Source organism: Raphanus sativus, chromosome 9 (assembly GCF_000801105.2).
Source record: "Raphanus sativus cultivar WK10039 chromosome 9, ASM80110v3, whole genome shotgun sequence".
Lineage (NCBI taxonomy): Eukaryota > Viridiplantae > Streptophyta > Magnoliopsida > Brassicales > Brassicaceae > Raphanus > Raphanus sativus.
In genome coordinates this window covers 32,906,450-32,930,725 of record NC_079519.1, presented here as the reverse complement: position 1 = coordinate 32,930,725, position 24,276 = coordinate 32,906,450, and the positions used below count along the sequence as shown (strand labels likewise).

General features: G+C 34.5%; 1 protein-coding gene, 2 non-coding genes and 1 pseudogene across 3 annotated transcripts; 1 reads left to right on the top strand and 3 right to left on the bottom strand.

The window, feature by feature from the left end:
- Positions 1–10,246: 10,246 nt before the first annotated feature.
- TRNAD-GUC (transfer RNA aspartic acid (anticodon GUC)) lies at positions 10,247–10,318 on the bottom strand. Its single transcript has one exon. It is a non-coding gene; the product is annotated as a tRNA-Asp (tRNA).
- A 4-nt stretch (positions 10,319–10,322) lies between these two features.
- LOC108834220 (uncharacterized) lies at positions 10,323–12,034 on the bottom strand. Its single transcript, XM_056995002.1, has 6 exons — positions 12,029–12,034; positions 11,556–11,987; positions 11,054–11,474; positions 10,941–11,005; positions 10,491–10,892; positions 10,323–10,442 (listed from the first exon to the last, which is right to left on the bottom strand). The coding sequence occupies exons 1-6, from the start codon at positions 12,032–12,034 to the stop codon at positions 10,323–10,325; spliced, it is 1,446 nt and encodes a 481-aa protein (XP_056850982.1).
- On the top strand, positions 11,875–11,982 carry LOC130500457 (small nucleolar RNA R71). The gene has a single exon (XR_008939082.1). It is a non-coding gene; the product is annotated as a small nucleolar RNA R71 (small nucleolar RNA).
- A 4,430-nt stretch (positions 12,035–16,464) lies between the features above and the next one.
- Positions 16,465–18,321, bottom strand: LOC108825319 (transmembrane 9 superfamily member 3-like; annotated as a pseudogene).
- Between the last annotated feature and the right edge of the window lie 5,955 nt (positions 18,322–24,276).

Genomic DNA, 24,276 nt, shown 5'->3' with positions numbered 1-24,276 from the left:
GACAGCTCGTGTTTATCTTCGATATTAAAAGATGTATGAGCGGAGAACCACACAAAAGACATGTTTATATTATACACGCATTATAGATTTCTTAATTAGTAGTACTACATTATAGTGATGTTCCCAAATCCCAACCAAACATTTTTAGATTGGACATGTCTACATAATAAATGAATGTCGATACATGAAAGAGAAAGACATTGATTGAGTCAAGTCTATATATATGGCAAAAGTATATTTTTTGAACATCAATATATAGCATTAAGTATTTAAAATATCAAAATAAGACGATCTTTTGCGTATGAGAGTGAAGAAGCACTACAAAAAATCTAAAATCCGAGGTGGGTTTAGTACATTTTCTAGGACCAATTTTCGTTGCAAAAATTAGGAAGATATAGAGATTTTATTTTATGTGGACTTTGAACAAATAAATAAGAAGTGACATGAATGTCTGTCTGAGAAGTAAAGAAGTGTGCTAAGTAGATAAGAGAGTGACAAATGCCAGCTCGTTACTCCGTTACAACTCCATGGCACTGAAAACCATGGCGTTTTTTTCACTTTGCATTTAAAAGTGCACTCAATTACATTGAAAGCGACTACTCTCTGAGATAAAAGTCTCTCTCTCTCTCTCTCTCTCTCTCTCTCTCTCTCTCTCTCTCTCTCTCTCTCTCTCTCTCTCTCTCTCTCTCTCTCTCTCTCTCTCTCTCTCTCTCTCTCTCTTCTCTCTCTCTCTCTCTCTCTCTCTCTCTCTCTCTCTCTCTCTCTCTCTCTCTCTCGTTATCATCATTGTGTCATAGATGTTTGCAGATTCTGCAGCTATGTTTTGTCACAGAAAGAAAGGTAGAGAGAGATAGAGACAACATATTTAGGCTTTCTCTATACTAATGGCCAAACACATGCGTAATATAATGCATGCATATATACATATATATATATATATATATATATATATTATATATATATATATGTATATGTCTGATGATGGTTTATGTATGTAATGGCCAAACATATATGTATATGTTTGATGATGGTTTATGTCACAAACTCGTGAAATTTGAATCAATGTATGTAATAATTTCTAAACGTGTGTATCAAATGATGGATTCACCTTTGAAGATATATATATATATCTGTGTGCCTCTATTTATAAATGCATGTATTAGCGTACTTTAAAATTATACATTATCAAAAAAGATTATACATTATAATAGCGTTACAACAAACAAGTGAATTATGATTGGAGTGATTTATATTCCATCCATCCGTTTCGAAAATATTCATATTTTAGACTTTTCACATATACAGAAACACATTAAATTTGATTGAAAATACATTTTTGTGAATAATAAGTTTTCATAATTTTAGCCAATAGAAATCTAATAAACACCATAAACATTTTTGAAATTTATAATTTTTTTCTCATTGAACAATACGTTAAAAAGGTAAAAAATGTAATTTTTTGAAACAATTTTCTTTTAGAATATGGATTTTTTTAAAATAGATGGAGTACTATAATACTAAGTTAGTTAGTGCTAGAGTTTCTTTTGTTTGCTACTCTTTCTTTTCATAATAAAAAGTGTTATTTTAAACTTGTGCACACAGATTAAGAAATCATTTAATTTTGTATATTTTTTATATAAAATATCATTATAAATACACATACTTATATTTCAACAATAAAAAAATAATCTAGATGATTAAATTTTATATTGAATACTAAAACGATACTTATTTTGGAAAAAAAATTCTCTACAACGACACTTAATATAAAATGGAAGGTGTAATATAATTGGTGTTAATGTCATCAAAAACATTAGCCGCTCTAGGGATAGACTTCAACCTGATAAGCATGTGCATATTTGCTTCTCTTACCTAAACTTTCAAATGTTTACCTTTCTCTTGAGCTTTTATAAAAAAAAAAAGGATTATCTGTCTAAGCCGAAAGAACTTTTGTTATCGCAGCGCCATTTCTACTTTTTGTTTGCAGTTATTTATTCTTATCCTTTTTGATAAAAAAACGAATGTAAAAACAATATCTAGTTGTCTATAAACCACCTCGGTCTTTTAGCGCTATTATGTTCGATTTAGAGGATTGGTCGTAATCTTTTACCAATGTTTCTTGAGCAACTTCTACCCATGTTATGGTCTCAATTATAAGTGTTTTGATTTAATTTGGTGAATTCAACGTACGAATTTGTAAGATATTAAAAAGAACAAGAATAGAACAAAGCGCCTTCAATAATAAATATGGAATGAATCAATACTAACCTAAAAGAATAATCTTATAATATGTAAAGATCATCGTATTATAACCGCCCAAAAAATGAAATACATTTTACCTGATGTTTCTATATTTATACCAAATCTACTTGTCAACAATATTAAAAAACCAAAGCTGATGTAAACTATATAGTTGTTAGATTTCACTATACCACATTTACTATAAATAAAAAATTTATGTCAACAACAATATAGCTTTTATTGTTAATATACTTAGGACACCCACAGTACAGATTCTAAGAGAATTTCTAGTGATTAAAAAGGATCGGTAAAGGAATTCTTAATGGAAACATTCTTAACAAATTAAATTAGAGATTCATCTCAATGTTGTTACTTTACCTTAGTCCGCCACTTTTATTTTATCATTTAAATTTTAAATATGTAATTAACAATAAATATAATCATGGAATATTTGAGTGGTATCTAAACGATAATGGTACTTTTTGGTGGATTTTGATGTGGCTTAACATGAAAGTATCTCATCACATGGGATTGCCTCATACTTCCCGGTTCCCGCAAAGGAACAACCATATGCTTAATTTTTATGTCATGACAAATTACCCCCTCATTTCTTTGATGGGATTTATGAGTCGACATCCCTTTATCCATAGGCATTTTAGTCCTTTGATTGTTGTTTACTCATTATTTTTTTTTCTCAACTACTCATTATTTTTTTTTCAAAATTATGTTGTTTCTTTTATAAAGAAACAATTGGAGATTTTAAAATTATGGTTTAGGGTTCACTAGTCAAAAATGGTTTAGGTTTCACTATTATTTTTTGGGATATCGAAAGAATTGGAGATTTTTGTATATTGTTCAGAAAAATATATATAGTTTGGCTTTTGGTTCAAATTATCTTTTATATAAAATAATAATATAAATGATGAATATTGATTATTGACTGGCCAAATATGTTGTATATTTATTTAATTATCATAAATGAAAAGAAATTTCTGGTTTGGTTTGGCTCGCTCACTTATGCAGATGGGCCCTTTCTTGCTATATGTGTGTTTTACACTGAAATCTGAGTCTTTTTTTGTCTTTTTCAGTTTTGTTCTTATATTCGTTCTAATAAATTTGATTTTGGCATTTTCTTTCTTATTTAATTTCAAATATATTAAATCTCCAGAAGTTGTGCTTTTCAGGCACTTGGGTATGTATCATGTCTCACTAAATAAATATGAAAATTTATGTTCAACAAAAAGCTTAAAATAGTCTTTTGTGACCACTATATTTTACAAAATAAAACTTTATTATCTGACAATATTATCATATCTAATGTGATTATTTACAGAAAATAAATTTATACATATAACCTTTAATTGACCAAGATTGTATAAAATAAATATGAATTTTTTTAAAATATGAAAATTTATTTCCAACAAAAAGCTTAAAATAGTCTTTTCTGACCACTATATTTTACAAAATAAAACTTTATTATCTGACAATATTATCATATCTAATGTGATTATTTACAGAAAATAAATTTATACATATAACCTTTAATTAACCAAAGATTGTATAAAATAAATATGAAAATTTATGTCCAACAAAAATCTTAAAATAGTCTTTTGTGACCACTATATTTTACAAAATAAAACTTTATTATCTGACAATATTATCATATCTAATGTGAGTATTTACAGAAAATAAATTTATACATATAAACCTTAATTGACCAAAGATTGTATAAAATAAATATGAAAATTTATGTCCAACAGAAAGCTTAAAATAGTCTTTTGTGACCACTATATTTTACAAAATAAAAACTTTATTATCTGACAATATTATCATATCTAATGTGATTATTTACAGAAAATAAATTTATACATATAACCTTTAATTGACCAAAGATTGTATAAATATATGTATATGCAATTCATGTTCTACTATAGAAAGTATTTTAATGGGTTTAGAGATTTTGTTCAGACATATGACTATAACTTTATGATGAATGATGATGATTAGGAGATTATGATATTGGGTTTTGTTTAATTTTAAAATTAAAATATACATCAATACATATAATGAAATATTATTATTTAAATAAAAAGATGAACAATAATAAATATATGGTTGAAAAATATGAAAATATTAACATGATAAGAAAATCTAGGGCTGGGCATAAAACCCGTAACCCGAAATCCGAACCGAACCCGAACCGAAAAACCCGATCCGAACCGAATCCGAATTCTAAAAAATATCCGAATGGATCTTGTAGGGTGTTACAAAACATATCCGAACCCGAAGTGTTATTAACCGAACCCGAATGGATAATCCGAAAAACCCGAAAACCCGAAAAACCCGAAAAATATCCGAACAAACCGATTCGAATGTCCGAATTAATATATAATATAAATATTTAAAACATAAATATGTACTTAAAATATTCAATTTCATGTTTATTTCAACATGATATCTAACAATAAGTATCTAATTTTTTTAAAAAAATATCTTAAATACTCCATTATATATAAATAAGTATATATTTTTATGTTTTTCTATTGAATTTTAGATTTTACTTAGGGTATATCCGAACCGATCTGATATAACCCGAATCCGAATGATATATGGTTACTTCGGGTATTAACCGAACCGAACCGAAACCGATGTGTTATATCCGAACCCGAACCGAACTTGTAGATTTACTAGAATGGGACCTAGAAGGTGTTACAAAATAGAACCGAAATCCGAAAAACCCGAACCGAACCCGAATGGGTACCCGAACGCCCAGGCCTAAGAAAATCTATGTTTCTATACATAGTTTAAAATTTTAAATATGATAAAATATATCAAATGAATATGTAAACTCCAACATAGTAAAAAAAACTTAATAGAACTGAAAATTACAAAAGAATAAGGTTACCAATTTATTTATATTTATAAAAACATACACTCCATGATAAAACAAATTCAAACAGAAAAACAAAGAATACATAAATAGAAATCTAACTATAACAGGGTGAAGTATATCAACCATTGAACCTAGTTAAGATACATGTCCATCAATTTTAAATATGTGTGTAATTTTCTTTTTAAAAATTGATATATTTCGCTCTATAAAAGCACTGTTTAATTTTAATATTTGAATTATTATTATTATTATTATATTCAACCATAAATAGAGAATTTTTTTTCATCAACATAAACAAACTCATGAAGATTCTTTAGACCAAACTACTAACTCTACATTCATATAAACGAAAACGACAATGGTTTCTTTGCACTTCGTGCGAGATTCTCTGTCTTCAGAACTTTGATATCTTCCAAGTAACTTGCAAAAGCGGGTTATTCTTCTTGTTCTGAAATCATCTTTATCAATTAAGAATAATCCGTTGTAAATTGACATGAAAATATTAATTTAATCGTATTTTATAATAAACTTATACTTATACTTTTATTTATATATATATATATATATATATCAAAAATTTAAAGCATAAAAATATAGAAAACATGAAGAAACAACTTTGGACAAAAAGTTATTCAAATTGGAAAATACTGTGTGAAAGAAAATCGCATTTATTATTATTATTTCTAAGGATGAAAAATAAAATTCTAAAAAAGAAAATCAAAAGGTTTTCATTTTGAAAATTAAATGATCTAAAGATTCTTTTAGTTCTTTTATATTTTTATTAGGTATTGGAGTTAAATTTGAACTTATATTTTTGATTGTGTTGATTAGATTTATTTACTTAAAATTATGAGAAATAATTAATTACAAAATAATGCACATATAGTCAATATGAAAATATTTTTAATATGTTAGAAACACCAAAATAGATTAAAAACATATGGAGTATTTGCTACTGACACTTTTGAAAGGTAATATTTCTACATATTAAACCAAAAAGTCATTCTTATAATATCGCTTGTTTTCTAAAACAATCTTCAGAAATTGTTCATTTACATGTGTACTTAGATAATGTTTGCCTCTGTCGCAAGTTGTTCTTTGTTATTTTCCACTTAGCTACTTCCCATTGTTTTCTCTAGTAATTTAATAACTTTTTTTTGGTCAAAATAATTTAATAATTTTAACATTAACTGTTAAAAAAATTTAACTGTTTCAATTTATACATGCAATACAAAAAAAAATCATGTGCAGTCTAATAAACCTACAAACCTAAATATGAACATTAAACTGATATGCTAGTGCTTGTGCTTGTGCTAGACTTCTAGTTTTAACAGTGTAATTATTTTGGTATTATAATCTGTGATAATATTGAAAATGTAGTATTTGCTTGTTCTTATTTATTTATTCACCCTTTTATTCGACGTGGCAATTCAACTGGAATTGCATTGATTTTTAAAAATAATTCAAGACTTATCTAAATATATATTTTAGATATTAAAATTACAATTTTTCAGAAAGATCTAAGTTACAATTTCCTTTATTGACTATTGTTAATGTACAAAATAATTGACGTTTAGTAATAAGAACAAACTTTTTTTTTTGGTAACAACAAACTTTGTTTCTCACAGAAGAGAGATAAGGCTGTAAGAAAGTGACAGAGACACAGGAAAGGAAACATGCATTGTGGCATTGTTCAGGGGCGAACCCACATGTAACATGGTGGTGTCACTTGACACCCCAAAAAATAATATAATCCAGATTTTGTAACATAATTACATTAATTTACTGTGGCAATTTGGTTGACATGTGCTTACATGAACCCACAAATCCGGGTTCGACTCCCTTCAGAGACATTTTTAAAATATTTTGACCCCACAAAAAATAATTTCTGGGATCGCCCCTGGCATTGTTAGCTCTAAAAGAAACAAAGTTCAAAATGGTGACATATAAAAACAAAAATAACATCAATATTCTTTTACAAAAAAAAATTTAATATATTTATCCATAATATGTACGTGGTTTATGATTTATCATAGTGGTAGGTGTTTTTTCCAAGAAAATAATAAAAAGGACGATAAAAGATACAGTAAAAAGGTAATAAGATTTGAAATTTCATCAGAAAAAGAAGGTAAAATAAGACAAATTTATTTACTTTTAGTGGTACGAAAAAGATAGAACTATTTGAAAAGTCGTATGCAGCATGGTCCGCACAGACAAATATACCCCGCGCCTGCATCATCCTTTACTCAGTTTTCAAATTTACTAAGTTACCCTTTAAAAGTATGACCCACACATCGCACGTAGCACGTAACACTCATGTGGTTACGTTATTAAAGTTAGAATAGCCACTGATATGAAAAAAGAAGAAGTTAGAATAGCCATTGCAAACGTTCATGCATAAGAGCATCCTTATTGGAATAACTCTTAATATGATCCTTTAGCTAATATATATATTTTTAAAAAACAATAAAACATAAAAGAAAAGAAGAAAGAAAGAGAGAGAGAGCGAGAAAAGAAGAAGAAGTTGATGCTGCTGTGACACGTGCAGTAAGACATGTTGTTTATATCTCTTAAATAAGACATATTTTTTGTGTCTTTTTATTTTTTCTTCTTTTTTTAATTTTATAGAACACCTTAGATGCTCTAAACAGGTTTTACCTAAAGTATCAGTTGTCTCATTAAAGCGACGAGTAATAAAAAAAAAACAGAAACGAAATGAAATTGGAAGAAAATGATTTTTAATTAAATGTTTTAGTTGCTGAAAAACGTCACTACAAACGTTTTAAAAAAATCAAAAGAAAAATTCAAAATATCTCATTGAAAACAGAAAGACTATATATTATTAATATCAAATTTTAGCAACAAAGAAAAAAACTATTATTAATATGTGCAAAACAAAATTTGTACATTTCCTCATAATTATTACTTGCAGCAGGACAGATGTTACACCAAAAAAAAATAAAAAAATAAATAAAATAGACGTGTGATTTGATATGTATCCAAGTAAGTAGTGTGGTTTTAATATCCATGCCAAGTTCAAATATTCTTGGATTTTGAGTAATTGTATAAAATTTAGTTATATATGCAATTACGTATTGTTTATGTTGAGCTTCAAAGAGGTCCAAACGAGCTTGGATCTAGCCGCATCCAAACACAAAACTCCAATTCACAGCAATTTAGAACGTTTTTGGTGGCGTTTCGTCGTGCTTCATAGATCTCAGTGGCAGATAATTTATCCCATCTTAGTCAAGTAACACATTTTAGAAAATATATTTAGTCACTTTTGTAGGCCTTATTATAGACCGTTGGATCCTCATGTGCCTGACGGATGAGAGTCAGCACGGACCAAATGGTACAACACACACGAACTTCCAATTTCTTGTTTTCTAACTCAATACTGTCTGCTCAACCATTGTGTTCCATGCGATAGATATAAGATATATCAAATCGAAGATACCATGCATGTAGGCCTTTAAATCCAAGAACATGAATATAGAAGAAACTCGGTTATTTTCATCTCAGAATATATATGTAAGAGAAAAAGATACAATGTAGTTAATTAATTTACCCAAAAGGAGAGAAAACACTATAGTATAAGCAGAGAAAAGAGACTCGACTAAAAAACACAAGTTCCACATGATCACTTACCGTAAAATAAGAGTCTTTATCTAATACCTAAAGGAACGATCTCTTCTTCCTTTCTACCAAAAAAAATCTCGCAAGTGAAGCTCTTTTGAGGGATTTTTGATGTCTTGCATAATTGCATTGTTTCACCCATTCCTTTTCATGCATTTTCATCATGTAGGTTAGATTCTAGCCTTGTTTAGGTTGCATTTTGCATACATGAGTCCTTATCAGGTATTGGAGCATCTTATGGAGCTTTTGGAGACATTGGGATGCATTTGGAGCTCAAAAGGTGTGAAAAGGAGGATGATTGGACGAGAAGATCCTGGAGCGACCTACAGAGGTCGCTGTGAGACCTCGCTCCAGCCGGAGCGACCTTGACGACCAAAGCTAGAGCGACCACTCCAAGTCGCTCGGCTTTACGTGACTCGAAGATGAAGAAAACATCCCGGAGCGACCCCTCGCAGCGACCATCCGAGGTCGCTCCCAAGGGCCAGAGCGACGTGCTGGAGCGACCTGCGGAGGTCGCTGCGTGTTTCTTATTTGCAATTTCTTTTTAGTTCAAGGACCTTTTTGCAATTACTTAGGTCGTTTTGGCACTCTGAAAACCTAAGTTTAAGACTGATTGTAGCGACTTTTGGGCAGATTATGTTTTGTTGAAGAGAAAACCACAAAATACTCTTGGAAAGTTCATCTTTTGGATTCATTGATCTTTTGTTATCGATTTCTCATTGATTTCCTGTGTTCATCTACATGTTTAATCTGAAATCCAGTATGGGTTTAAGGTTTAACATGAAGATTAGTGAGTAGTTCCCTTTTGAATTCATGGGTTAGGGAGACTAGGGTGATTAGGTTAGATCAAGGATGTCTTTAGTGTAGATCAATCTCAAGCCTTGCTAGTAGAGTGTTCTTATTGCCTCTTTCGATTTGATCATTCGAAAGTTGTTCTCTAGACATTTCCCACCCAAAAGGTGTTTGTTGAAATGTCTGAGACAACTCTGCTAGGCTCTTAATGCATCTTGCCAAAGACATTTGTTGTTAAGAGTGTTAGGATAGCTAATAAACCTGTTCTTACTGATTGCTTTCATATCATTCAGCCAAAGAGATTTGATGTTTGAGATGTGTTAGCAAATGAGCATTCATCTAGATATAGAGCTTGCTTAGGATCGTGTTTAGGCTTAAGGTCGTATGTTTGTTTCATCATTTTGTCATCCTTGTTTGATACTTGATCACCCGAAATCATGTTCCTGTGCCCATGAGTTCTCTTTTATCATATTTAAGCAAGTCATTCATTTACTGCTTTTTATTTCTATCTTGTCATCATAGTAGTTACTTGATTCTGAAATCATTTTAAATCATTTGTTGCATTTAGATTAAGTAAGTGCTTGCATTCTTAGTGCTTGAAATCCCTCAGAACTGGTTCGACATTTTACTTCCACATTACTATCATTTGACTTAGGAGCCTCAAAACTCCTAACATCAAATTGGCGCCGTTGCCGGGGATCGAACCCGGGTCACCCGCGTGACAGGCGGGAATACTTACCACTATACTACAACGACAAAGTTACCAACAGTCTGTAGGGATCTCACAGTTTCCTACCATCACTGGAAGGTCCTCTAAGATACCAACAGGGTACTTCACCGAACGATCAGCTAACACCAGAGAAAGTCTACACTTCTTGTACTGAGTGAAACCAAGCTTCTTAGCAACAGACAAAGGCATCAAGCTCACACTAGCTCCCAAATCACAGAGACACTTCTCAAACATCATAGGTCCAAGAGTACAAGGAAGTGTGAAGCATCCTGGATCCTCTAGCTTTTTTGGAACATCAAGCCTCTGAATTATGGCATTGCACTCATGAGTGAGAATCATCATACCTTCCATCTCTTTCTTCTTTGATGCCACGACATCTTTCAGGAACTTGCTGTATTGAGGAACCAGCATGAAAGCATCAATGATTGGCATTGTGATCTGAACCTCACTCATCTGCTTTTCAAAAAGAGCTTTGTACTTCTCCAGCAACTGCTTCTTGAACCTACCAGGGAATGGAAGTTTGGGTTCATAAGGAGGAGGGACAAAAGCATTCTCCTTTGCTGGAGGAACAACTTCACCATCCTTTACAGTCTTCTTCTCCTCTCCAACCTTTCCTTTACCCTTAGCTTCCACAATCTTCTCCAAGACCTCATCATTAGTCTTCTCATCAACAATAACCACCTCATCATCTATGTTGATGGCCACCCCCTCACCTAGTTTCTCAGCATCCTTGGTGAGAGTTCTAGGAGGTAACTCCTTACCACTCCTAAGTGTGATAGCTTTGGCATCCTTGGGATTCTGCTCAGGTTTTCCAGGTAGGGAGCCTTGTTGGCGATTTTGCTGAGTGTTCATGGAAGCAAATTGGTTCTCCAAAGCTCTGAACTTGTTGTTGAGATCATTGTAGCTCCCATCAATCTTGTTGTGAAGGTTTTTCAGCTCATAACTAACATGCTTCTCACTTCTAGTCTGTGACTCCAAGATTTTTTTCAGGAGTGCATCAGTGCTGCTCTCTTGGGGTGTAGAGCTAGATGGAGCAGGCTGCTGTTGAGAAGAGGGCTGCCCTTGGTTGGAAAAACCAGGAGGAGGGTTTTGCTTTTGCTGATAGCCACCTTGGTGGTTGTTCCTAGGCTGGTATCCATTCTGCTGGTTGTTAGAATAAGGTCTCTGCTGATAGTTGTTGTACTGAAAGTTTGGCTCCTTCTTGTACCAAGTACCATTGTTGTTGATAAAACACAGCTCTTCCTGACCTTCCAGACCATCAACCTCATTGACAGCAGCTGGTATCTCTTGCTGTGGATTACCAACAAAGTTCATCTGAGCTTGAGAAGCTTTATCAGCAATGAGGATGTCAATCTTGTCTTGCAAAGCTTTTATCTCTTTTCTTGTTTGCTTGTCTGCGGACCTATCAGCTCTGTCATGATCCCCACTGTAGACAGCATCACTCTTGACCATGTTTTCAACAAGTTTCCCTGCCTCTTCTTCTGTTCTGTCCAAGAAGTTCCCATTACTTGCAGTATCCAATCTTGCTCTGTACTCAGGTAAGGCCCCTCTGTAGAATGTGCTAAGCAAGCTTCCCTTGTTGAAACCATGGTGTGGGCATTGAGCTAGGTAGCCATTGAACCTTTCCCATGCTTCACTGAATCCTTCCAAGTTCTTCTGCTTGAATCCGGAAATCTCATTCCTGTAGTCAGCTGTCTTGGAAGTAGAGAAAAATTTCTCTAGGAAAGCTTTCTTGCAGTCATCCCAAGTGGTGATTGAGCTGCTTGGTAGAGACTTCTCCCACTGACGTGCTTTGTCCTTTTCAAGCTTTGGATTTTTCAGGTACCGATGGGTAAGAAAACAAGGGCACAGTTGACAGCTGACAAGGAGGCAAGAGATGCGGAAGATTGGGCACAAAGAGGGAAGTCTCTAGAAACTGAAACCGCTGCAACAGGGACTGAGAGGACCACTAGGCAGCGAACTCAGGCTGCAAGGAAGTCCACTGAGCAAGCGCAGAGGATAGAAACGACTTCAGCTGCCAGGAAGTCTACTGAGCAAGTAAGGAGAACAGAAACGACTTCAGCTGCAAGGAAGTCGACTGAACAAGGGAAGAGAGCGGGAAAGAGTATTGCCCCTCCCACTAATGAGGAGAGTGAGGAAGGCGAAGAGGAGTCAGACGAGGAGCCTGCACCTGCGAAGAAGGCAAAGATGACAAAAGGGAAAGGTGTGGCTGTTGAAAGGGACAGGGGGAAGGTTCCAACTCCGGAAGAGCTGTATGATCACCTGATGAATGGGATGGGCTGGCAGGCAACGAGGTTTGCTGACCTTGAGCTACTGAAGGCGCTAGAGATTGATTCAGATATGGCGGAGCTGTTGGGGCATTTGAAAATGCCAAAGCTACTCACCATGGCTTACCCCACCTACAAGGAGCTCACTTCTCAGTTCCTGTCTACTTTGGAAGTCACTTACCACGACTCTAGACATGTGCGGCAGGGATGGGGGAAAATCAAGTTCAAGATCGATGGAAGGGTCTACTACATGAACTTCAAGGACATTGGGACAGTCATGGGTTTCCAAGATGCAGAGGAGACCACTCTTCCGAGGTGCGATGGCCTCCCGAAGAAGCTGTGGGAATTGATCACTGGAATTAACCACAGAACCGGCGCTGACAAGAACTCTCGCATCAGACACCCTACAGTGCGCTACCTCCACCGACTGCTTGTACACCTCTTCTACCCACGGAAACAGCATGGTAACGTCACTGAGGAAGATCTCCGCCTTATCTGCCCTGCTATCAGTCCCTACACTACTCCGGGACAGCTACCACTCCCCAGCACAGACATCTACGACAGATTTGGGATGGTAGGATTCTTTGTGAGTCGTCTTGAGCACTACAGAGACTGGGCTTGGACCACAGGGGATAAAGATCCAAAGATAGGGATTGGAGGGATGATCACACCTCTCCTACAAGCTCAGCACATCAACTTAGGAAGAGGTGGAGTTGGTCCCAAACTCATTGATGGAGCCTACTTGAAGATAGCCACCTACTTCAGTGGGATGTACCAGGGAAGCTACGTCTACCACTATCGCTTGAACGGAAGGGAAGCTGAGGTACTCCTCCCGAACATGGACCTGACGAGCTTGATCATCCCTGGAGTCATCAGCTTTGACCTTTCCCCGACAGACTTTCTTGGGGAACACGGGACTCTCGATCCCGTTGTTGAACTAGGTCGACCTTGGCAACCAAGGGAGTCGAGAGAGACTGAGCCAGAGAGACCTGCTAGGGCGGCTTCTCCTCCCGTCTATGGTCAACCACGCTACTCCTTCCCACCCTACAGCGGGGTTCTTCCACATGGTGCTCTTCGTGATGCTCATGAGCACATAGGCCGCCTGCAGCGATGGAACAAGGCTCAGGACAGAACAATTGAGAAGTTAAAGACTAAGTGCAAGGCGCTTAGCCAGACGGTGAAGCAGCAGGCCAAGTTCACATCGAAGATCTTGAGGAAGATGGCTGATGTGCTGACGAGGGGAGGTATAGCAGGATGCAGCAGAGCAGATTTTGAATTCCCGGACGCTACACAGCCCCGGCGTCCACCTCATCCTGCTACCCTCAGCTTCCCCCGCACTGAGAGACAGCAGCGGCGCCTAGACAGGAACCCTCCCATCGAACCCTCATCCTCAGGAAACAAATCTCCATCCTTGGCATCTTCAGATGACGACATAGAGGTTGAGGAGGTTCAGAGTCAGCACTGGTATGGAGACTACAGTTCAGCTGGAGGCTACTACACCTACTTCCCACCAGATGATGGCGCTGGCCCATCTGGCTCCACTCACCACCCATAGAAGGTAACCCGCACTTCTTCCCTTGTAAATACCATTTTCTTTTGCATTTAGATTTCCTTTTGGGTATCTCTTTCGACTTAACAACACAGAGACTGTGTGAATTAAGTTTGGGGGAGGTACCATGTATTTGATCACGTTTGTTTTCATGTCTAAGAGTCTCATGCATTGCATTCTCATTCATATTCATAAAAAAAAAAAAACAAAAAAAAAAATATATATACATAAAAAGAAAAAAAAAGCATTTCATTTAGACTGCATTCACTTGCACCTTTTAGGAGAGTCTAGAGCATATAGGTTGCATTTCACTTGCATTGGGAGCAATGATTTAAAATGCCTTGGAAAGAACACCACTTCGCGCTTGAATTGATAATGCACCTCTTGAAAAAGCCTTGTATGTTTCGAGCCTTGAAAGCTCTTCTTGAAACGTGTTGCTTGCTTGATATTGACATTGTTCTTGAAAACCAACTCCAAACTGAACTTGAATGTAATGAACTTAATCTCTCTTGCATATGGGCACTTGCATACTTAGTCATGGATCTCATACACATTTGGGTTATCTTATTTCATTCATTATCCTTTTGTTAATCCAAATGGCACTCCCATACCCTTTAACCCTTACCATTCATTGAAGCCACCATTGATTTGCTTGAGTGATGCCTTTTTGTGAAAGCTTGTCATGTGCAAAATCTTGAGAGTATTAGGAGCGACAATGGTTTGTTCTTATCTTTGGCTAGCACTAGGACCTCATTTGAGCTAGCACTTAGGATGGTTGTTGGGTTTGTAAGCTTGATTTTAATCTTGGGATTGGGGTGTGAGAGAAAAGTGAAGGAAGTGAACAAAAAGAAAAGAAAACCACTAGGGATAAAAAAAAAAAAGAAAAAAAAAAAAACTCTAGAGTGTATAAATAGAATCCCCTTAAGAGTCAAAAGAAAAGAAACATGAATAGAATGGGGAAAAGAAAAAGAAAAAAAGAGTTAGTAAAAAAATCCCTAGTTGGTTAAGATAAGAAAAAGAAGAGTGTTCATTGGGTGAGTGATGAAAGTGGTATCTTTGGGTTTGGGGATGATGAAAAGAAAAAGGGTAGAATGATAAGAACAAGTCATTGTATGCATGAATTGCTCCTTTTCTTAGATAAATTTTGCATAATGTTCTTGCTCCTTTTCTTGAGAGTTAGTAACCATGAAAGATGCATTTGAAACCCCTCTTGCTTCACATTAGACCATTTTCACTCTTACCAAGCCAAATGATTGAGATCAAGTCCCCATTTGCAAGTATTCACCTTTTGTGTTGTATAAATGAATGTGAGAGTTGGTCTAAAGAGCTTGTTGATGGATGAGCATTGTAACTTGTGTAGAGGCATAGGAGTGTGGATAGGCCTTGAGAAGCTAGAGTGCAATAAGAGAGTGTGCTATTTTTGGACTTTGAGTAAAATCTAGTCCTATGAGTGTTTCTTTTGGCTATGAGCTCCCACCATTACATCCTCTTTCTCAATGAGTTCTAGAAAGTTCACTTGTGGACAAGTAAAAGAACAAGTTTGGGGGAGTTGATGTCTTGCATAATTGCATTGTTTCACCCATTCCTTTTCATGCATTTTCATCATGTAGGTTAGATTCTAGCCTTGTTTAGGTTGCATTTTGCATACATGAGTCCTTATCAGGTATTGGAGCATCTTATGGAGCTTTTGGAGACATTGGGATGCATTTGGAGCTCAAAAGGTGTGAAAAGGAGGATGATTGGACGAGAAGATCCTGGAGCGACCTACAGAGGTCGCTGTGAGACCTCGCTCCAGCCGGAGCGACCTTGACGACCAAAGCTAGAGCGACCACTCCAAGTCGCTCGGCTTTACGTGACTCGAAGATGAAGAAAACATCCCGGAGCGACCCCTCGCAGCGACCATCCGAGGTCGCTCCCAAGGGCCAGAGCGACGTGCTGGAGCGACCTGCGGAGGTCGCTGCGTGTTTCTTATTTGCAATTTCTTTTTAGTTCAAGGACCTTTTTGCAATTACTTAGGTCGTTTTGGCACTCTGAAAACCTAAGTTTAAGACTGATTGTAGCCACTTTTGGGCAGATTATGTTTTGTTGAAGAGAAAACCACAAAATACTCTTGGAAAGTTCATCTTTTGGATTCATTGATCTTTTGTTATCGATTTCTCATTGATTTCCTGTGTTCATCTACATGTTTAATCTGAAATCCAGTATGGGTTTAAGGTTTAACATGAAGATTAGTGAGTAGTTCCCTTTTGAATTCATGGGTTAGGGAGACTAGGGTGATTAGGTTAGATCAAGGATGTCTTTAGTGTAGATCAATCTCAAGCCTTGCTAGTAGAGTGTTCTTATTGCCTCTTTCGATTTGATCATTCGAAAGTTGTTCTCTAGACATTTCCCACCCAAAAGGTGTTTGTTGAAATGTCTGAGACAACTCTGCTAGGCTCTTAATGCATCTTGCCAAAGACATTTGTTGTTAAGAGTGTTAGGATAGCTAATAAACCTGTTCTTACTGATTGCTTTCATATCATTCAGCCAAAGAGATTTGATGTTTGAGATGTGTTAGCAAATGAGCATTCATCTAGATATAGAGCTTGCTTAGGATCGTGTTTAGGCTTAAGGTCGTATGTTTGTTTCATCATTTTGTCATCCTTGTTTGATACTTGATCACCCGAAATCATGTTCCTGTGCCCATGAGTTCTCTTTTATCATATTTAAGCAAGTCATTCATTTACTGCTTTTTATTTCTATCTTGTCATCATAGTAGTTACTTGATTCTGAAATCATTTTAAATCATTTGTTGCATTTAGATTAAGTAAGTGCTTGCATTCTTAGTGCTTGAAATCCCTCAGAACTGGTTCGACATTTTACTTCCACATTACTATCATTTGACTTAGGAGCCTCAAAACTCCTAACATCAATTTTGGTAGGTAGCAAAACATCTTTGACTCGCATTTGATCGACCGGTAAATGTGGCGGACGAAGAAGAGAGCGGCGCGGAAGCCAACAGCTCCAAGCATGAGGAAGAAACCGTAGCAAATACAAGCCATGTAACCGAAGAAGAAGGATGTTTGCATGAAACCAGACATGTCTGATCTCGCCTAGTAATAGTATAAGCAGTACGCGTAGATGAATAAACCAGTCGATCCACCGCACATGAATGATCTGCATTATATAAAAAAAATGTAAAGTTTTAACCGATCCAAACCCAATCAAAACCATACTGTAAGGAAGATAAACCGGTTTGGTCTCAACTTTGTATATGAACACTTTACCTCCACCACCATTCGTGATCTTCAGCGGCAAGTTGGAAGTAAGTAAGGGCAACGGTTATAAAAGCGGTAACGATCAAGAGGATGATGAAGACGATGAAGAGGATGCTGTAAATGGTGTAGATCCTATGGCCCCAGACACTGGCAAAGATGTAGTATAGCTCGATGTAGATGGCACTGAAAGGAAGAAAACCCGCCATGGCCATCTGAGGTATAGCACTCCTGTACCATGGGAGTGGTGGGATCTCCCTGGGATACTTGGTGGTGCGGACTGGAGCTTGGAACTCCGCTTTGCTGTTTTAACCGGCGATACCGCCCAATACAAGTAAAGGTGAAGTCACTACTGTCCATATAAGGACGATCACAACGATGGTTCCAAAGGGAAAGCATGAAGATGAATATGGTGCTGATGACATACGAGGGAAGCTACAGTTAGTTATTGGAAATAAAGAAACGAAGAGATGCAGCAAAAGAGACTTACAGAGTGAACAGTTGAGTACCGCTACCGAGAGATGCAACAAAGAGGGACTTATGCTTAGGGAACCGGAACACGTCTCCGTGAATATACTTCCATCCAGTTTCCTCTTGATCATCAGCAGCTTCCTCGTCTTGAGCATACTTCATGAAATCATTCTTGAGGACTCGCATCAAGATCGTCGCAAGGAAACCAGTCAGAAGAAGAACAGTAACACAAGAGTTGATAATAGAGAACCAGTGAATCTCCAAGTGATGCGGAAGAGAAGAAGACATGGCGTACTTATCCATCCTCTTCTCAAAAGGAGTCTCCGTCTCCTTCCACTTCACAGTGTACATAAACTCAGCATCAACTTCCTTATCCTCGGTGAGATCCACAAGCGAATGAGGATCCATTCTAGCGTTGATCTCAATCACTCGGTCATTATTATACAAAATCTCAAACTGGATATGCTTGTAGAGGAAATACTTGAACTCGCTGGAAGTAGCAAATGTTCAAGAAATGTTAAGCGGAAAAGTTTTGTAAAGGTCTAGCAACTGATTATTTGAAGACTAAGCATTAAAGAATTATTTATCATATTTATCATATTTTTTACATTTCTATTTAATTTTTCGTTTTTTTTTAGATTTAATTCTAACATTATTTTGGTGAATTAAATAAATTAGATACCCAAAAAACAGAGTCAAACAAATTTGTGGACTTACGTACATAATTGTTACTTGATTTAGATAGAATTAGACCGATTTAGACGGATTTTAACCGATTTATAACGGTTTAAACCAATTTGAGTTGCTTAAACCGGATTTAAGAAAATTGATTTGCCGACTATGTGCTGGTTAGACCGATTTTTAGAACATCTGTCACTGCAACCATTATCAATTCATCATCATAAACATCTATACATTCTATAACACAGAATCGAACTTCAGAGTCTCTAGAATCGATCGCAGCTTTAGTTGTAATCATATTAACGATCAATTTCTCTAATCCGAAACAATCTCAGATCTAAATTTAAGAGGTAGGTATCGTTTTTTACATGGGATTATGAAATGGGCCGACCTTGTTGGCGTAGAGCGGAACGGAGTCGCCTTCCTTGTAACGATGATCGGAGGCATCGGATCTGACATTCCCGGCGCCGGAGAAGATGAGAGCTCTGATGAAGAGGAGCAGCGTCTTCGGTAGTCTTATGGTGGTTCTGTGAAGGGCGTAGTCATGAGATCTGAATTTTGATTTATTTGTGATGAACGCAAATGGGAAAAACGATAAATAATATTTAAAAAGGTTTTTTTTTCCTTATTACTGAATTTCTAACAAATTAAAATTCAAAACTTTCTGCGACATTAATGAGTGTCTACTGTTGATAGTGTAGCAAGAAGACTGGTAGATAGCATGAATCAATAGAGCCTCTATTATCGAGTTGTGTTAATGGACTTTTGTTTATTGGGGTGTTTATTGGGGTGAGGCCCAAACATTAATAAGTAACAACCCTCATAAAAGGCCTAGAAAATTATACTTCTTTTTGCTTTCCTGGCTGGACCTTTTCCATGCCCATCAGTTTTGCGAGTTGTGATATTAATTTCCTTTGTAAAACAGAGCTAAAATCTCAACATTTTTGTTACGGCTATGCAACATGTTTAAAAAATATACATATTTTTATTTCTAACAATAATCGTGGCAAATATATTTTTATTTCTATCAATACTTTAAAAAAAAATTCTATCAATACTTATCCTTAAAACATTTCAGCAGTGGCTTTTTAATTACTCAAAAATATAATAATTTGCTTTAGTCCGGACGAAATGTAAGACGTTTGCAATAACATGGACATTTTTGTAGTTTACTTAAAGGTCCAAACTAGGCCCGGATATTTTAAGTGGATCGAAAATCCAAACCTATCAGTTAATTTTGAGGAACGAAGTCACTCGACTAATAGGTCTGCAAACCTCCGGTGGCCTTACTTTGCTTTCAGGTCAATAAACGAATCTAGCTTGCGTTTGGATTCCTGAATTGATATAACTCAAATTTCATATGTTAAGCGTTTGAATAGCTGGCAAACCAAAACCGTCCAAAATTATCTGATCCAAAATCGAACCAAAAATTTATAAGTATTTTTTGAGTCTAAATTTTTTATTTCTGAAAAAACCGGAACCGAAAAAAACTGACTCGAATAGATCCGACCCGATAAAAATCAATTTGTACCTGACTTAAAACATGTATATCCAAAACTATGATTTTTATATTCTATTATATATATATATATATATTATTTTATGATTTCATTGAAATATCTTTTGTTAACAATATTTATTATTATTTTGTAACATTTTAAGTAATATGAAGCTTTAAAATGAAATTTAAATTTAAATTTTATTTAATTAATAATATTTTAATTTAAATTATTTTGTAAAATTTTAGATATATCATATACATGATAAATATTGATTGAGTTTGATGGAGTTTGAGTGTGTCATGTTTTTTTTCAAATCATAAATATTTGAATTCAGTCAGGTTGCAAAATTTACGAGTATTTAATAGGTTTTTACTTATAGATTTAAACTGATCTGGATTCGAGAAAATCGATCCGAGTCCAAACTGAAAATTTGCAATTATCTATTAGATCTAAATGTTTAGAAACTCGAAAGATCCGAATTTGAAAGAAACCGAATCTGACCCAAAGAACCGAACGTCCGGACCTAGTCCAAACAAGTAACATGTAAAGCTATACTTTTTGTGATCTTCTGTTATATTATATGAATTATTTGTATAATTGTGCCAAAAGATGACGAGGCATAGATGCATAATATTTTGGACATGGTAGATTGGATCCATTGACTTTAATCTAATTTATAACTCTTATCTCACACAACGCAAAATATTTTTTTTCAACAGATGTCATTTGATAGTTACTTAACAACTTAATAGATGATATAAAATTCAATTTGGATTTGTCTTGCTAAGCTTCTGAATTTTGTTTTACTATAACACAAGACTAAAAAGGCCTCTTACCAATCTATTTCTCGTCGCATCCGTCATCACTATCGTCTGAAATAAGATTTGCATTGACTTATTTACTATACGTAACTATCATCAAAATTTTAGGTAATGCGATTTTTGATCTGTACGGCTCCTGAAAACTGACAACATATGTATATTTAGCGAACGAAAATCCATATACGTTATTGTAAACATTTTCAAGTTAATTTTTCATCATTTAATATTTTAAATATTAGAATATGTGTTATCATTTTTTTTCAAACCTACAAGTTTTCTGGAACATTAGTAAACCACAAAGTTTAACGTACTCCTACTTTTAAAATTCAGTTTTCAATTTTCACTAAATTTATTGGAACACAAGTAGTCCTACTCGGAACGATTAATATATAATAACATAACATATAGATCCATCATCCATGTGATAAGCATACAATGAACTATTCTTTCTTTATTCAAGAGGAGTGGGAAATTATGTATGTTTTTGATGATTTTTTTTCAAATTAATATATAATTATATTTAACCAGAAATATTTATACAATAGATGTTTCTCTTTGGCGACTATTTAATTATACAATAGATGTCATATTAAATTGTAGAGGTACTATTTTAATTTGCAAATCAAGTTTTTGAAAGCTCTTAACTCTTAAGCAAGAAAAAAAAACAAGAAGTTTTTGAAAGCCTTTGCTATTCTTCATTAAAGCTTTCTTTAGATGGTGAAGTGATGTACCCAAATCGTCTGCTTAAGCTTTTCTCAAGAGTTATTTTCTGTTCGGCGTTGGTTGTTTTATCTCTATCCATATATATATTTGTTGACAAAAGATCCATATATTATATAACATCTATTTAAATACATATATGAGTAAAAATGGTTTCGTGACAAAAAAAAATGAGTTAAAATGGTTTAGCTTATCATTATCAAAATCTGAATAATGGAGTAGGTTATCATATGACTTCAGTTCGTCGAGTACTCACTCGCAAGTAGCCTCAAAATCAAGAAGTTTCATATATATGAGAAAAAGTAATAAAAGAGGAGGTCGTTCCTTATTTCTTATGGTTATGGGTAACCATGAGGTGATGGTACTTAATTTGGAGTAGCATATTTATTCAAATCACTCTTTTATTTGGATTCTCAATAATTTTCAAGTCTGTTTTAAATTAAACTTTTTTTTTAAATTTTGAACTAGATTTGATCTGTCCTTAAATGATGGTTATATTTTTTGTTTTACATTTTAATTTTTTTTCATATTTATATTTTTAATCATATTTTATTATTTCTATAATCAAATTGGTGTAAAATATTTTTTAATAATTAATAAAATATTTGAGGAGGTCGTTCCTTATTTCTTATGGTTATGGGTAACCATGAGGTGATGGTACTTAATTTGGAGTAGCATATTTATTCAAATCACTCTTTTATTTGGATTCTCAATAATTTTCAAGTCTGTTTTAAATTATTTTTTTTTTAAAAAATTTTGAACTAGATTTGATCTGTCCTTAAATGATGGTTATATTTTTTGTTTTACATTTTAATTTTTTTCATATTTATATTTTTAATCATATTTTATTATTTCTATAATCAAATTGGTGTAAAATATTTTTTAATAATTAATAAAATATTTTAATAATTATATTAAAATAATTAGACCAAATATATATCAATTGATCATGCTGCAGAATTAATAGAATAGATGCTGCAGAATTAATAGAATAGATGTTAAAACTCTATTTGAAATTCATCTTCGCCTTGCTCTCCATGTTTCAACTTCGCAATTTTCACTTCAATCTCATTCAGAATGAATTGTTGATTTATAATTTCTACTGTGGCGGTTTTTAAGACTGGCTATCATAGCTTGAGCAGATATGTCCATATGCTAATTGTCTATGTAGCCTCTTGAACTCATATATCTTTTTTTTGTACTAAATTATCTTCTTTTTTGTAACATACTAAATTATCTTGTAGTCCGCCTTTTATCCGACTAAATAATCCTTTCAGAAGAATGATTTTCTATTGACAATCTGGACTTTGTCAAAAAAACTCTCTGGATTTTTGTTTAAACTTTTTCAAAGACACATGAGGTTCTGCGTTCTCATTGTTCTTTTTACTGTTGAGAAAGTGTATGTTTTTTTATCAAAAGAAAGTAAGTTTTTTTAAATAGATATCTGCGTGAGATTAACTTATCCCACATCATCCACCACGATCCTATTTGAATTATCAAGCCAACCTAATAAAATACTTTTTATATTAAAAGGAAATAAAGCGAAATTTACCTAAAAAAAAATTAGAGGTGGTCGGATAAAATGATAACAAGGTATTATCTTATACATTCTACATAAACCTGTAAACAAACATATAAAAACAATAACTTATTCTGTTTTAATATATACGTTATTTTAGTTTTTAAATTTTACGAATACAATTTTTTTTCAAAATTCACTTCTAAAATTAATTAAATAATATATAATAACAAATAAAAATCATTTGTTGCTGATTATTCTCTTTCAAAAAGTATCAAAACAAAATTTAAATAAAATTGAAAATTAGTTATACAAAAATGAAAGAATAAAAGGAATCCACACAGTAATGAAGCAAGGTTCTCTCCTGGTGTTGACACATCAGACTTTTAGATCATTGTGGAGTTGCCATGTCAATAAATGAAAAAAGTTGGATTACCAGTCAAAACATTTCATTGTTTACACGTCATTCAAAATTATACACGTCAACTATCTATTCTCTGAACTCTATGTGTCTCACAGATTCTTTAGTTTCATCATCCTCGAAAAACATTGTTCCATCTATATCCATGTATCATCCACCAGCGGCTCAAGACAAATGGTACTGACAAAACAATCAATTGAAAGTGGAGAAGAAAACGCTTGGTGTTGCAGAAAGTGTGGATAGTGACCTCATTTGCTCAGATATTGACGTTGGTGGCTTGGTACGGCTCATATGGTACCGGTGTGGATCTCCGGTGAATATATTCCAGCGTCGAGTGATGGTGAAGAGCGGAAGCTCCGACGTTGCTCTCTCCTCCACGTCTTGTTCCCGCTACATTAAACCGACAAGAGTAAAGATGACTTTATCACTCTATGGACAACAGATACAACGAACCCGGTGGTGATTAGTTTGCAAGTGGCACTGGTAGTGACGATCGGAGAGAATCGCAACATCTTTTCCGCACACATAAACAGAGAGGAAGATTTGAAGGAGTAACATAGAACCATGCGAAGGCAGAAGGAGCAGAAAAAGAGAAGATCAGAAAAAGGAGATGGTGGTAAGAAGCATCAATGATTAACTCACAAAGAAGATGAGGGCTTGGCTGTAGGTAGAAGGAGATAGATATACTTATATAATTTATACACAGGTTAGGTTAAAGTAAATAAAAGAATTGAGTTTTGGATTGATAAAAAAAAATTAGACAAACCAAACCCGTTTTA

Bases quoted from the DNA above. Each gene is read 5' to 3' on its own strand.
- LOC108834220 (XM_056995002.1), bottom strand. The intron at 11,475-11,555 runs GTTGATGGTCTG...CCAAACTTTCAG, and splicing joins TACCAGCTGCTGTCAATGAG to TACAACAACTATCAGCAGAG. The intron at 11,006-11,053 runs GTAAGGAGTTAC...CTGAGAAACTAG, and splicing joins AGCTATCACACTTAGGAGTG to GTGAGGGGGTGGCCATCAAC.